The 15,167-nt window shown below is 42.4% G+C and overlaps 1 protein-coding gene across 1 annotated transcript in view; it reads left to right on the top strand.

The window, feature by feature from the left end:
• UVRAG (UV radiation resistance associated) overlaps positions 1-15,167 on the top strand; it is a 113,334-nt gene that overhangs the window by 74,051 nt on the left and 24,116 nt on the right. Inside the window, exon 13 of the mRNA XM_082043722.1 lies at positions 2,322-2,400. Within this exon, the coding sequence (XP_081899848.1) occupies positions 2,322-2,400 (79 nt within the window). The remainder of the gene's footprint in view (positions 1-2,321; positions 2,401-15,167) is intronic.

Below are 15,167 nucleotides of genomic sequence, written 5' to 3'. Positions count from 1 at the left end.
TATTCTTTCCACTAAGTATAACACACTTATTCCTTTAAATTTGTCATCTTAGTGTAAGTATCTGCGTTCTGCTTTAAGCGATTTGATGATATTATTTGATGATATTTTTCCCAAATGTATCAGCAAGAATGGAAACAAGAAAGGCACATGTTGGACTAGAATGGGCAGGCGGATGCCGTTTTAAATTTTATTGAGTGCTTTGTGATTATAAAAATACTAAAATAGTAGTTTTCAAATGTATTTTTGGAGCAAATAAAACTAAAACCATACACAGCGGAGTTAACATTTTTGCAGCATGCCCAAGGTTGAGCTCACAGTCGTGCTTTTCTAAGGAGAGGGTAAGAAGAATTTCACATAGGGAGTCAGCAGTTCAAGTTGCATTCGATTATACTCAATGAAACACGATGTAAAATGTCGCGGTCCCTCTTCTTTAACATTATTGCTTCTGACCAGGCGTAATGGGCAAGTGAGATAACGCGCAAAGAAAGAAACATCAAAGTGGGTAACATTTTTCTCCGGGTCATAAATATGCACACACAAAGACATCCGCTGACATTTTTCAAGACTTTCATGTGAATGATGATGTTATGGAAGCTGACACGAGGATGTACGTAGTTTAGAGTCTTTCAGGATGAATTAATGGAAATTAGAGGTCAGAAATGTGAATATTAGCAAATACGCAGGACCGACGTAATAAGCAGAAAAGCATGATCTTTACCACTTGAAAGAAACTGTGTGTGAGAGATGGTAGCGAGCACCGTAAACCAGTTTTTATCCTCTTTTCTGTGCTGTATATATTGAAAAGCTCTGTGCCTAATGATAGAATACATGGTACTTAATGAAATACCATCTCCTTGTGAAACATGGCTCGTGTTCCTAATGGCGCTTTTATTGTCAAGCTTGAGTTAGTTTTATACTGCTAATTGTAAAGGTATCCTTTAAATCAAAGCCCTGCTCTAGTGTAGTGTAATTGTAGATATTGCCAGGAATTCCTCTTGATTACTATTTTACACTTAGGATAATGCTTGGTGGAATTTCTGTAGCACATGTTCGTTTTGAAAGCTTTTCTTGCATGGGGAACTAGTTGAATTTATAGATCTATTAAGCAAGGTGAGCTCGATATACGCTATTCACGGCGATTTTTATATTCCTCAACTTGAAGTGACCTAGTGAGTTTGAAAATAGCATAAAACTTGAAGCTGATGTCTTCATATACGATCTGCTGTGACGGTGACCTGTTCACCTTTTAGCTTTAATGGCGCTATATAACTCTCCTTAAAAGTTGCAAATGTACTCTACTGTGGGGCTGATTGATGATAAAATACACTTTGCGTAATCACCCCTCTAGAATGTGTGTTGTTTCTAGTAGATATTGATCTCCTATATTTGTTATCTTATATTTGAGGGAGACTTGGCTTTCTGATGTAATGTGGGTTTTGTGCGGATAATGCGCTCAGCATCTTGATTAGGGGCTACAGAACATACGGTTCTTGCAAAGGTAAAAGCTCATTTCATGGTGGCGTTCCCATAAACGTAAGTTTTTAGATTGCACTAAGATTACTGCGTTGACCGTGATGACCCCATGACCTCTTGATGGTAAAGAAGAGTTAAAAGACAATCCTCAGAAATGCAGCGTTCAAATGTTAAAACTGTTTGAGAACTTAAGCAAAGATTCCTAGAACATACACGTAAAATTGTAGTCTTTTAATGCAGATTGTCAAACAATTTCAGTGCTTTCGAGAGTAAAGTTTTGCTTCTCTGACCTCAGGCAGAATATTTGCAAGGGCTGTAGTGACCTGCGATGCTGGAAATGACTTGAGGCTTTGGTGCTTGTGTGAAGCTTCTTGTAAGGAAAGAAACCACTCTGCAAATGTTGTCTGTGTGTGAAGAGAACAGTGCGCTTCAAATCACAAGATAACATTTTATATCAAAAGAGAACACCTCTCTTAAAAGAGAATTTCTCTTTGGAAACGAGCAAACCAAATGCAAACAACAGGATAGCGTTGGGATCTGGCATTATGCTGTACGCTTCTTAAAACATGCTTCACTTAGTGAGAGGAATGTCACAGCACTGGAAGAGTCACAAAGCATCTTTATAAACCTAAAATACTTGATGTAATTCATTAGCTGAATTTTGTCATCTGATTTTAAAAGGCTGCAAAAGGGAATTGCAAAGGGTTCCCAAGTGGAGGGGGTTCCTGGGGGAAGTCAGCAAGGAGGCTTTTTAAATCTGTAGCTCCTCAGAAAAGGAGCATGTAGCTTTTTGGCATTTCCTTGAATAATTTCACCTTAAATGTTGTTTTTTTTCTCTTTCCCATCAGATTTCCTTTATATCCAAAAGGAGGGGAGAAGCTTCAGTTTGAATACGGAGTATATCTTCTCAACAAAAATATAGCACAGGTTGGTACACGGGGATATTTTTAATGAGTACGTACGATCTGCTCAGTGTCCATGTGATATTAATGTGCATTTTCTGTCTTGTGATGCTGCTCTCAACACCTGTGAACTCATAGAGACGTTCTTCAGATCATTGTCTTCGCTTATTGCCTTGTGATTGAGACTTTCTCTCATTGTGCTTGGAGAAGAGCTTACCAGCTAATGATGAATCTTTTCCCTTTCAAGTAAATGCTATCAAGTCTTACAATTTTCCAAACAGTGTGCACGATGTTTTTTCTCTCCTCTTTATTCTGCCACACCTGAAGATTCATTCATGTCGTTCTCAACGCTGTGTCTTAAATCTTGCTGTAGCTCTATAGTTAGGATGTTCCAGCACAACAAGCTGGAAAATCTAAAGTCTTGCCCATGTGTGACTTTGTATTAAAAAAAGGAATCCTCTAATCTTCCTTACTTCATTGCTTTTATGTATTCTAAATATCATCCTTTATTTTGGCACATGCGTGAGAAGTTGTTTTAACTTTTTACAACTTTACAAATGTGTATTTGAGATTTCGACTGTTGCCTCTTCCTAGGGCAGGGTCATAATAATCTGTTATGATCATCAGGTTATAATAATCTTTTTGTTTAATTATCTTCCTCTTTGCAAACTTTTAAGCATTGAAGGACAACAACTTCTTTCTAAAGTGTTATCTCGTGGGTCATGTCTTAATTTCTGAGCATGCTTGTTATCTTCCATTCTCCATTTGAATCCACGTCTTTCTTGTGCAGTACCCAAAGCTGGGTACAGTGTGTAACTGGTGCCTTCAAAACACTGAGCAGGATGGGAAAAATGCTTCGTGGGTCTTGTAGGATTTTTTCCAGTTCATTATGTTCCTCTTAACAACCAAAACCAGTGAATTTTGTGGTTCAGTACAACCAGCAATCCCAGGTCTCTTCTGCACAGCAACAAAATAGTCCACTCTGAATTGGTGCAGGTCACTCGTTTAATCAACGTTTCACTTGTTATACCTCAAATGTGTCCTTAAAGATGCACCTTTTTGTTCTTAATCTTGTTTCTGATTTGGTGATGTAACTAGAAGATGGGAAACCAAAGGTGGAGAATTTATTCTCAGCTTTGTGCAATCTGCATTTGAGCTTATTCTCTACCCAGCTCACTCAATTTAAGTTTTGAACTGGAGTGAAGCCTAAACCCAGACAGGTTCCCGCTTCACTAGCACGTCTATTTACAGCGGTGAACTGTTGTTTAACTGCACCCAAAGAGTATTTCCTTGCTCTGTATTCATTCATACCTCATCAATATCCCATTTCCCCCATGCTTGCGAGCATATTACACCACGGAGTGCCAAGAGATTTATTTAAATTCCAACAGAAATATGACATTTTGGTTTCTAACCTGTTTGTAAGGCTTGACATTGGTTTAGTCTGACAGTTTGTATTCCTGAAAAATCGGATCGTTTTTAATGCTTCATTTCTAGTCGCTTGGTTTGTTTTTCCAGTTCTCTCTTCCACCACTTTCTCCCCATTCCCTACCCCAAATTGAAGTGAAGCTTCTGGGTCTTTTCGTGTTGTTTGTTTTTTAAGCTTGGATTGCATTTACCATTTTCCAGACTTCTGGTATCTTGCCCGAGCTCAGTGTATTTTGGAAGATAACCTCCAATGGCTCTGAAATACTTAAAGGCTAAAATATCTTAAGAGGAAGTTAATCAAGTCCGGCTAATCTTGGAAATTCACTTAACCAAGCTGTTAATGTAACTTAGACTGTGACTCTTTGTTGCTGGTATTAGTAATGGCAGCCAGTTCTTCACACTTTTGTAGGGAAGACTAGTGAGAAAAAGGGATTAAATACTCTTTACTTCAAATGCTTTGATAGCTTTCTCTCTCAATAACTATCAAATCGATGCTTTCCTAATCTCTACTTATATAAATACATTAGTTCATTCTGTAATTTGTGGGTCGTGATGCTGCTCGCTTTGCTTTTCAGCCTTTCATGGTTTCGTTCCTATTCTGGAGTTTGCTGTTCAGGTATTTCATGCAAGTGCTCTGTGCTTCTTTCTTGATTGAAATCATTAATTCTTCATTGAGCCCAAGTTGGTCGCTTTTCCATTATGTCTGTAGCCCAGGTTAGTTGGCACTTGTGCCTGTAGCATCTTTGTAGCAACTGTCACCACTTTGCTTGTTTTCCTGTGTTTCTCTTTGACTTGTCTCTGAGGTTTTACCCCCATTAGACCTGCTGAAATCTCTCATTTGGATTCTGCTCTTGTCTTATTTCTAAATGACTACGAACACTGGAACACATGGTCACTCACCCACATTGCCTTCCAAGCCCTTGCAGTTGGTTTCTGAACTCGCCGGCATGTGTTTAAACTCATAAAAGTAAATGAAGACTTTAAGTACGTATTTGTATAAAGAAAGTTTCCAAATTTACATGAGGTCACTGGTGCTGGTACAAGCTGGAGTCGTCAGTGGCCAAACTTTGAAGTGGTTTGTACAACACCAGTGGTTCATATGTTAATGCTTCAGATTGTGTGCCGTTGAGTATAAAAACATAATAAAAGTAAATCGGAATTTTTTGGGCGCTTCTACTACTTATTTAATCAGGAAAGTGTTACTGAAGTCCGTATAAACTGTTGTAGTCACCTTTGTTTTGATATCCTTGGTCAAATATTGCAGGTTTTATAGTCCTGCCAAGAGGAAATTCCATTGTGAAAGCAGAACAGGTAGATAACGTGCAGAAACACATCACAAAAGTTCTGTACTCAGGGGCTGACTTGATCTAAAAACCTGAGATTGTTTGAATCCTTTGTATGTTCCTTTGGAGGCTGAAACTGTTGCATTTAAACAGCTTCTAGAAGATCTTACGGCTGCTTGAAGAAAAGCTTCCAGATACACGTAGTTCATGTCAATGCGTGAAAATAATTAAGTTTGGATGGAGAATGAGCAGCTGCCTCTTCCTTATCTCTGGACCATCACAACCTGTGAGGTGTTGGCCTTAATTCAAGGAACCAGTCCTGCCGTTTATTATGGTTTTGATTAATGAGGCTCACTTGCTTAATTCCCTCTGGGTGCTGTGGGAAGATGGGAGGTGTAACAGTGGAGTCACCTTCCCTGGAGGGGTTTAAAAGGTGTTTAGATGAGGTTCTTAGGGACGTGGTTTAGTGCTAGAGTGAGGTTATGGTTGGACTCGATGATCCTGAGGGTCTCTTCCAACCGAAAAGATTCTATGAATCTATGCCGACTCTAGTGGAACATAAAGAACTTGGGTCTCCATCACCTTACTCAAGTGATTCATGCAAGTCTTGATCACTGTGGGTGAGAAACAGAGAGCCCAGAAAAACTTGTATCAGCTTAAATACTTGAAAGGATTTGTAGAAGCTTCCCTGCTTTCACAGCTTTTTATATGTGGTTTTGGGTTTTTTGTTGTTCTTTTTGTGTCCTTTCACGATTACCTGGAGTTCTGGTGTCAAGGAGAAACCTGAGTGCGGAAAAAGTCAGACTGGGTTGACATTAAGTAAAATGACTGAAATCAAAACTCTTCCAGAGATAAAGTGGTATTGTTTTGTAAAACAGCAGGATAATAACTATGAAAACCACATCTTGCACTCGGGAGAATTCAACTGGAATTAGAAGCAGCTCAGCGCTAGCTTGGTAGAGCATTTATTTGGAGAAACATGCTTTGCTGTTACATTCCGAAGTCAAAACAATGTGTGTTAATTCCGAGAGTTCATAATAACTTCCATCTGTACGTGAGCACAAATTGTTTCAATCCCCATATTTTCTGTTTGTAAAATTGAATCCCTCCCTTTGCAGAGTAGCTTTTTATGTTGGCTAATATTAAGTAAGACCATAAATTTCCAGTTAAGATTTCGGCTTTTTGACTCTAACAAATATACAAATGTGTTATTTTTTTCGAAGGGAAATTACTGACTTATGTCTAATAATTTCAACAACAAAAAGAATCACTGTCATTCCAGAGCATTGTCAAAGGTGAAGCACAATACAGTTGCTAAAAATGGGAATGAATTGCTCGACTCTCAAAAGCACGAGGCACAGGGAGATTACCTGGTAGGTAACTGGCCCCACAAACTCCGCAGCTGCTGAATTATGGATGTGTGTGGAGTATCTGAGGAAAATGAGGCTTTAGTAGGAGAATTAAATGAAGTTTTGCGTTAGTTTTCACAGTTGAGGAGCTGAGATTACACCGTGAAAACCTCCTTATAGTGGATGAATATTAGGAATGGGCCGAAGCTTTGTGAGGGGTTATTTTTGTGGGTGATAAGCAAACAGACGGCGTGGGTGAGGTGACATCTCTCAGAGAGTTCTTATCGCTCTGAACGTATAATACATGTGGCATGCAGCTCAGCTAAGCCATAGACGTGGACCTTGCTAAGCTGAGCTCTCACAACTCCTTCAACAGTGGTCTTGGTGCTCCAGGTTTTTTCCTCTCAGCTCTTCAGATTTTTATGACCTTAGAGTGTGGGCAGGTGAGAGTGAAGTGCCTTTGAGTTTCACATCTCAGGCCTGTAGAAAGAAGGAAAGAAGCTGGCTTTATTGTCTCCTTCATTTCCAGAGCCTTGATTGCTTGGGCCTGACTTCAATGTAGGTTCTTCATTGCATATGAAGAGAGGATCCTTATTTTAGTGACCATCCTCCTTGAGGTGGGTCCTAGTGAGCACACAGTGTCACTCCTGGAGAACATCTGGCCCAAAGTTGTATACAAGCTGATATTACATGGTTTCTTTCCTTTATTGGTTATTATTTCCAACCTATAAATATATAGATGATGTGTAGCTGTTGAAGAGAGCATGAGCATCGTGTTCATGAAACTTCCAATTCCTTTAGGTGTTCAAGAGGTTGTCTCTTGACAGCCCCTATTCCTCATCCAATTGCAAGATTGCTTGGAGAAGAAACAATTGCTTTATAGCTCTAGAGGTAGTTTCTTCTGGTCCTGACCAGATGGGGATTTATTGCAGGTATGTTCTTGCTTCGGACAGTCGACTTATTTGCAGCTCTAAGTATCAAATGATGTGGTATTTCTGCAAGCCACTGAAAGGGGTGGAAGTTAATTTGTCTCTTCTGGATTTCTTATTTAGACTCAGCCCAGCTTCCCTATAGAACGATAAGCCAGAACTATGGTCACCGTGAGACCCTTTGAGTCTTGTTGCTGCCGTGACCTTGGTCACTGCCTCCATCTGGCTTTGACAGACATGGCATCAGAAATAGCGATGTTCTGTCCTTGCCTAAATTACTGGCAGTGGAAAGGAGACTTGCAAAACTGGGTATCAAATGAATTTGGGCTGATTTACAACTCTTTAATTCCCCAGGGCCAGAAGCTAAGGAGTGAATGTGTCTAATCGTACCCCAGTTCATCGCTGGTGGCTCTGCAGTTGGTGGCAGGCAGAGCAGACCTTCCCAGGCATCGCTTCCAGCTTTTGTGAAATCTTTCTGATTTGTTACACTGCATAAATTAAGGGGTTTTTTTTCTGTTCACATCAAATGCGTGCTCACAATCGCCTGACAAGGCAAAGCTTCTCTTCCGATCCAGCCTTGATTTGTTTTGTCAGACAACTGTTGAGTGATGTTAGTCTGATATTCTTATTCACAATGGCATGCTTTACTCAGCCCTGGCCGAAGGATCACTCAGCTTTCATCTGAGAGTCATTAGCAACAGATGAACTTCGCTGTTTGACACGAAAAGGAATCGCTCAGAACAATCTTTTGTCCAGAGTTATTGTGACCACATGGTGGCAGAAAACATTTACATCCTTTGTGTAACCTGCTAGAGATGTTGATCAGCCCGTGCTGCTCTCCTGGGAATGGCGCTTTGTGGTTCAGTTACTCGTTTAGTGCGTGAGGTAAGAAACATTCCCAGAAGCACGGAAGAAAAACAAAATACTTCTTGACATATTTTAATTGCAGTCATAGTGATATCTTTCTAATAGCTGCATGGAATAAAAGTTGAATGCTTATGTACTAGTGCAATGTATAAGAAACTGAGCTGAAATTCAGCTCTTAAACGTGAAGTGAGGCAAGATGTTCAGTTTCTGGCTCTATTAGACTATCGAACATGTGAGAAAATCAACTTTATAATAGAAACTATTAAACTTTTCCGTGGGAAGTTGACCGGCAGAAATGTCAGGGCTAGAAATTTGCTTTGGCAATAAACACTACGGAGCAGAAGTGTCTTTAAGAGTTCTGTGGGTATCGGTGTGGATGCGGTGGTTATGACCCTTTGAGCGTAAGATACTGTGACTTGCACACTACATCTTTTATGAGGCCCCTAAGCTCAGATCATAAAATGTACCGTTCAGAAAGAATGCACTGTCTGAATTTGGGGCCAGTTTAACTGCGGAGGGAAAAGTGTTCTTGAAAGAGCACAGGTTGAAGCCAGAGTCGAAGTCCTCATCTTGTGAAGTGCCAAGCATTCATTTTAACGTGAAGAGGAAGGGACTGCACCTGAAAAACCACAAAGTACCTTCTCCAGCTGCGTAAAGCCAAAAGCTTTTAGGAGAGGTTTCATTCCTGAGAGTCTCCTAGGGTAGCAATGGGCTGATACCCAGCCAGATCATTTAGAATTGGGGAATTTACATATGTTTTCTGCAAATTTGTTGGAAAGCTTGCTTTTTTTCCTTTCCTATCACCCATGCCAAGATAAAATAGGTTGAAATGAGACTGGATAAGCTATAACAACAGTCACTCATTCAGATGTAAGCCTGCCTGTCCTTGCCCATAGGCAATTAGTACCCAGCAGCAAAGGCCAATGTTAACTTGTGGAGGGGCAGATCTTGGCTCTCCAGCCTGTACTGATCACTGCACTGTAGAATCACAGAATGGTTTGTGTTGGAAGGGACCTTCCCAGCCCCCCCAGTGCCACCCCTGCCATGAGCAGGGACACCTTCACCAGCTCAGGTTGCTCAGAGCCCCGTCCAGCCTGGCCTGGGATGTCTCCAGGGATGGTTCATCCACCACCTCTCTGGCCAACCTGGGACAGGCTCTCACCACCCCCCCCTGTAAAGCATTTCTTTCTCATTTCTGGCCTAAATCTCCCCTCCTTTAGTTTAAAACCATCACCCCTTGTCCTATCACAACAGGCCCTGCTCAAAAGTCTGTCCCCATATTTCTGATTGGCCCCTTTTAAGCACTGAAAGGCCTCACTAAGGTCTCCCTGGAGCTTCTGTTCTCCAGCTGAACACCCCAACTCTCTCAGCCTGTCCTCCCAGCAGAGCTGTTCCAGCCTCGCATCATTCCTGTGGCTCCTCTGGCCCCTCTCCAGCAGGTCCATGTGTGTCCTGTGCTGAGGACCCAGAGCTGGACCAGCACTGCAGGGGGGTCTCACCAGAGCGGAGCAGAGGGGCAGAATCCCCTCCCTGCACCTGCTGCTCACGCTGCTGGGGATGCAGCCCAGGACACGGGCGGATTTCTGGGCTGCAAGCGCACGTTGCCGGCTCATAGCCAATCTTTCACCCTCCAGCACCCCCAAGTCCTTCTCCTGGGGGCTGCTCTCCATCCCCAGCCTGGATTGATGCCATCCCTGGAGACATCCCAGGCCAGGCTGGACGGGGCTCTGAGCAATCTGATCTGGGTGAAGATGTCCCTGCTCATGGTAGGGGTTGGACTGTATGAGTTTGGAAGGTCCTTCCAACCCAAACTATTCTATGATTCCATGACTTGCAGGTTGAACCCAGGCGGCGTTGGAGGTGGTGCTTCTTGCTTGGGTTGCAGCGGAGTCTGGAGCAGATGAGGTGGGGTGAACAGCGTGGGGAATAGGGTGGAATAGAAGAGGTGGTACCACCAGCTGTGCCTGGAGTCTCTTCTCCAAACTAATTTTGGGGAGCACCCCCCACAAGCATGCTCTGTGCCTTAGATCACTTGTGTACTGTGTAGCTGTCATCGTCTCTGCGCGTTCACTCGTCAGCCTGCTAAATTTAAAAAAAAAAAAACGAGTATGTGTTTAAAATAGAACCAAAATGTAGTAATCAAAAGGAAAATGGGTTCCTGATATAGTTAAGCTGACATAAACACGTGTGATTTGCCAAGTTAAACTGCTTTGTAGTATATATAAGCACTACATTTTGAAATTGGAAGAGATAGGCAAGTGGGAAGTCTGTTATCAAGCTGTGGCACAGTATGTTAGTGTCAGAAAAAGATGTTGTGTATAGTTTTTCCTAACGAGTAGGGTGTGTGCTCTGCAGACAAAGCTTGACTTTCAGACATAAAGTGTTAACACCTGTGAAATCCGTGAACCTCATTGCTGAGTCTTTCTCATCCTTCAGAAGCCTTCTCACTTTCTGCCATGTTGTTGTGGGGAAAAAAAACATCATGCTAAAATGCGTATTGTTTCCCGAAACCCCATTTGCTTTATTTCATAAAAATAATTCACAGAATCCCAGAATGTCAAGGATTGGAAGGGACCTGGAAAGCTCATCCAGTGCAATCCCCCCATGGAGCAGGAACACCCAGATGAGGTTACACAGGAAGGTGTCCAGGCGGGTTGGAATGTCTGCACAGAAGGAGACTCCACAACCTCCCTGGGCAGCCTGGGCCAGGCTCTGCCACCCTCACTGAGAAGAAGTTTCTTCTCCAATTTAAGTGGAACCTCTTGTGTTCCAGTTTGAACCCATTACCCCTTGTCCTATCATTGGTTGTGACCGAGAAGAGTCTGGCTCCATCCTCCTGACACTCACCCTTTAGATATTTATAAACATGAACGAGGTCACCCCTCAGTGTCCTCTTGTCCAGCTCCAGAGCCCCAGCTCCCTCAGCCTTTCCTCACACGGGAGATGCTCCACTCCCTTCAGCATCTTTGTTGCCCTGCGCTGGACTCTCTCCAGCAGTTCCTTGTACTGCTGGAACTGAGGGGCCACAACTGGACACAATATTCCAGGTGTGGTCTCCCCAGGGCAGAGCAGAGGGGCAGGAGAACCTCTCTGACCTACTGACCACCCCCTTCTCATCCAGCCCAGGTACCATTGGCCTTCCTGGCCACAAGGGCCCAGTGCTGGCTCATGGTCACCCTGCTGTCCCCAGGACCCCCAGGTCCCTTACCCCTATGCTGCTCTCTAATAGGTCATTCCCCAACTTATACTGGAACCTGGGATTGTTCTTATGTGTCATTAGCGTTAAGGAAGTGACACGCTGTGATTTCTTTTTTCCCTGAGCTGCTGTTGTTGTCATTTATCCACCCACATCTCTTATTCTTCTGTGGTGTAGTTTAATATGTATGTTTTGTGCTCCATGAGGCAGAGTTTGTCTCATACTTCTATGCGCAAGATTTGGCACATCAGGTCACAAATCCTGTTTTGAAAGCTCTGGGTATGACAGCTGCTTAATCATCCATAAATGCCTTTCAGGCTTATTATATCCTGTGGTCGAAGTTTAGAGCAAGTTGTTCTCCAGCAAAAGGAGTAAAAGTGTCTGATATGTATTGGCTCATTTACTTTTTGATCAGTCCAAAATGCCTGGAAATCCAGAGCTTTAAAGTATTTTGTTTTTCAAGAGACTGGAAACACTAACGGGGCTATTATTGTATCTTTTTTTTTTGCTCACCTCGTGTGTAATTCATGTGGATATATTTCGAGTTAATATTGTGTAAATAGAAAAAAAAACAAGCTCTGGTTCAATTTAGCAGATACAGATTGCTAGTTTGTTTTCAGAATTGCCATTGCTGAACAGACCATGGTTTAATTCTCCCTGACCTTAGCTTTTAAGTTTGAAATATCATCTGTCATATGAGAAAAGATTTCCAGTATTGATGTGCCTTAGTGCCATTTGGTGTTCACTGAATTAGGCTGTTATCCTGATACGAAACAAGTCTTAGTTTAAAATACTGATTCTATACTCCATGAATGAGAGGTTTCCCCATTTGATTCAAAATTTAGTCTTTTTTAGAAATCAATCTCCTTTGCCCAATAATGGTTACAGAATCACAAAATCGACTGGGTTGGAAAAGACCTCAGAGATCATCCAGTCCAAGCCTTGGTCCAACTCCAGTCCATTGACTAGATCATGGCACTAAGTGCCATGTCCAGTCTCAGCTTAAAAACCTCCAGGGCCGGTGAGTCCAGCACCTCCCTGGGCAGCCATTCCAATGCCTGACCACTCTCTCTGCACAGAATTGCTTTCTAATCTCCAGCCTCAATTTCCCCTGGCAGAGTTGAAGCTCATGGCCCCTTGTCCTATTGCTGATGCCTGGGAGAGGAGCCCAATCCCCACCTGGCTAGAACTGCCATTCAGGTAGTTCTAGAGAGTGCTGAGCTCACCTCTAAGCCTCCTCTTCTCCAGACTAAACAAGCCCAGCTCCCTCAGCCTCTCCCCATAGGGCTTGTGCTCAAGTCCCTTCCCCAGTCTTGTTGCTCTTCTCTGGACCCGCTCCAGCACTTCAATCTCTTTCCTGACCTGAGGGGCCCAGAACTGAACACAATACTCCAGGTGTGGCCTCCCCAATGCAGAGCACAGGGGAAGGATCACTGCCCTTGTCCTGCTGACCACGCTAGTTTTGATACAGATACCTACCAGCATAGGTAAATCATGGGGCTGGGAGCTGAAAATCCTCATATTCTTCCTACATTTAATCTCTGTAGCATGGGCTGTATCACGTGCTTTTTGAGTAATGCTTTCACAAAGCAAGAACCTTTTCTCTTGAAGGAGCAGGTGTCACAAACGTGAATAAATGCTTTAGAAAAACTGCCAAAAGCTCCATTTCACCCATTTTTAAAACAAGGGCTTTCCCAAAATGGCATAAAAGAACGAATAGCTGCAAAACTTTGCGTTGTTTGTGCGCACTGAAATGATTCCTGCAACATCGTAAAGCATGAGGTAAAGCTGGATGGATGCCAGATGTAAAAATTGCCGGGTGTTGGAGTTGATTTATCAAAATATGGAGGTATTGAATAAATGGAGGAGGAGTTGAGTAGCACCCTATGCAAATTTTAAAAAAAAAGATTTGAATGTTTCTTGTATTGCTCTAAACTATCATCAAAACCTCATCATTAGCAGCGAGGAGTTCACAGGCTTAATACTGGTGAGCGTGGATGTTCGTCCACCCCAACAACTGATGGAATAGCCCCAATATGGCCATGTGGCCTGATGAAATATGGGCTCTGTGCTGTGTTCACTCTGATTTCCAGCCAGCACAAGGTGGGTGATTTCTCTGTACCTACCTGTGCACTCCTCAGGAGATAAACACATAAAGAAAACATCACCTTTAAGTTGTCGGTACAAAATGTTACTTGTCTGTCTCCTTCTGGCTTTTGCGCGTCTGACCTTTAGTTCTGTGCTTGGTGTAATTATTCTACTACAAAAGTTCGGGATGGATGAGGTCATAGGAAGTAAGTGTGCCCCTGTCTTATAATCCAATAAGCATCATTTGGTGATAGCGAGGTGTTTTAAGAAGTTTTGACCTGAACCTGGAAAGGTTACGCTGTAAAGTTTCATCTCATCAAGCTCTAATGCAGCAAGATTAACAGTAAACGTGGTTTTAGTTATCTGAGCGCTTCGCTGGGGAAGCTTTTCTGAAGCCAGCAACTGCTCTATCTCCTAAATTGCTTTTTTTTTAATGTTGTTTTCTATAAAACAGTCACAGTATATGAGAGGCACCTTTATGGGCAAGGGGGCCCATATATGTTATTTTTATAACGAACCCACTAACCACTGGATTTTATAGGAATAGTTTACTTATGTAAGCCTGTCTTTGACGATGGTTTCCCGTATCCTTACTGGGACACCAGGCTCGAACAACGAATTCTCATGTTGGAGACCCCTCCGGAGGGGAATTGTGTTGACTCTCAGGAAGGGTTTCACAAATACGAGCGAGAGAGTCCTGGAGGAAACGCGGCTTTTGGCTCATCTAAATGTTTAGTTCTACAGTGTGTTCTGCATGTGCTCAAACACGTACTCCTATTTCCTTATTTTCTTGTGGTCTATCTCCAATAAACACTATTGCTGTGAAACCGAAATCCAGTATTCAATATTGCCTATTATCACGTCTCGGTTTTATGAAGTTGTTTTCTTCTCATTTTTAAACGTTTGGCAGAATGTTACAAGTTGCCGAGCGCTGGCGTCCAGGCTGCTGCTGTGTTTGAATAATGATCAAACTTTGTATTTTGGTGGATGCAAGGGGAAGAAGCAGCTTAATACAGTTCTAAGGGAAATCAAAGAAGGTAGAAGGGAACTTGATCTGTTATCAGAAGGGAATGTAGTTTCCCTGCTCGCTTCTGAATTGTTCACGTACTTAAATTACATGGATGAATTTCCCTTGCCTTTCAGATGGATGTGAACTAAAATTCCCCAGGCTGAGAGGAGAGGAGACAGGCTGTGTTGGGGTAGGAAGATCCAGGGACTGAGGAAAAGTGACCATATGAATTTGATGCAGTTTGTAAGAACTGAGTCGGAGCTCCAGACCAACCTATTTTCTGCAGACACTTGGCCATAATGTAGAGATCAGTGTTTCCTAACTGTAGTATTGATGGTCTTGGACCAGTGATTTTGCAGCGTCTCGACTGTTAGTGATCAAAATATATTGATAACAACCTCTGTTTTGTAAATGAGGAGAAATCGGGCTGGTTTAGACTAAGCATGTTTTAAAAACAACAGTATTAATTGTAAGCAGCCTGTGGAGCGACAGCATAAAGCGGAGCTGTTATCTCCTGTTAGTGTTTTGATTGCTGTTTGTGTGCCTTAATTATTATCGCTAAATCAAAATTGTGCTGGGAGGCCTTTAAGACGGTTTTAATAAAGCCTTGTTTAAGCACGCTGGGGCAGCTCGAGGAACTTTA

Source organism: Streptopelia decaocto (assembly GCF_964273445.1).
Source record: "Streptopelia decaocto genome assembly, chromosome: 1".
Classification (NCBI taxonomy): domain Eukaryota; kingdom Metazoa; phylum Chordata; class Aves; order Columbiformes; family Columbidae; genus Streptopelia; species Streptopelia decaocto.
Note: the sequence above shows the minus strand (reverse complement) of the source record. Positions and strands in the feature narration are given on the sequence as shown.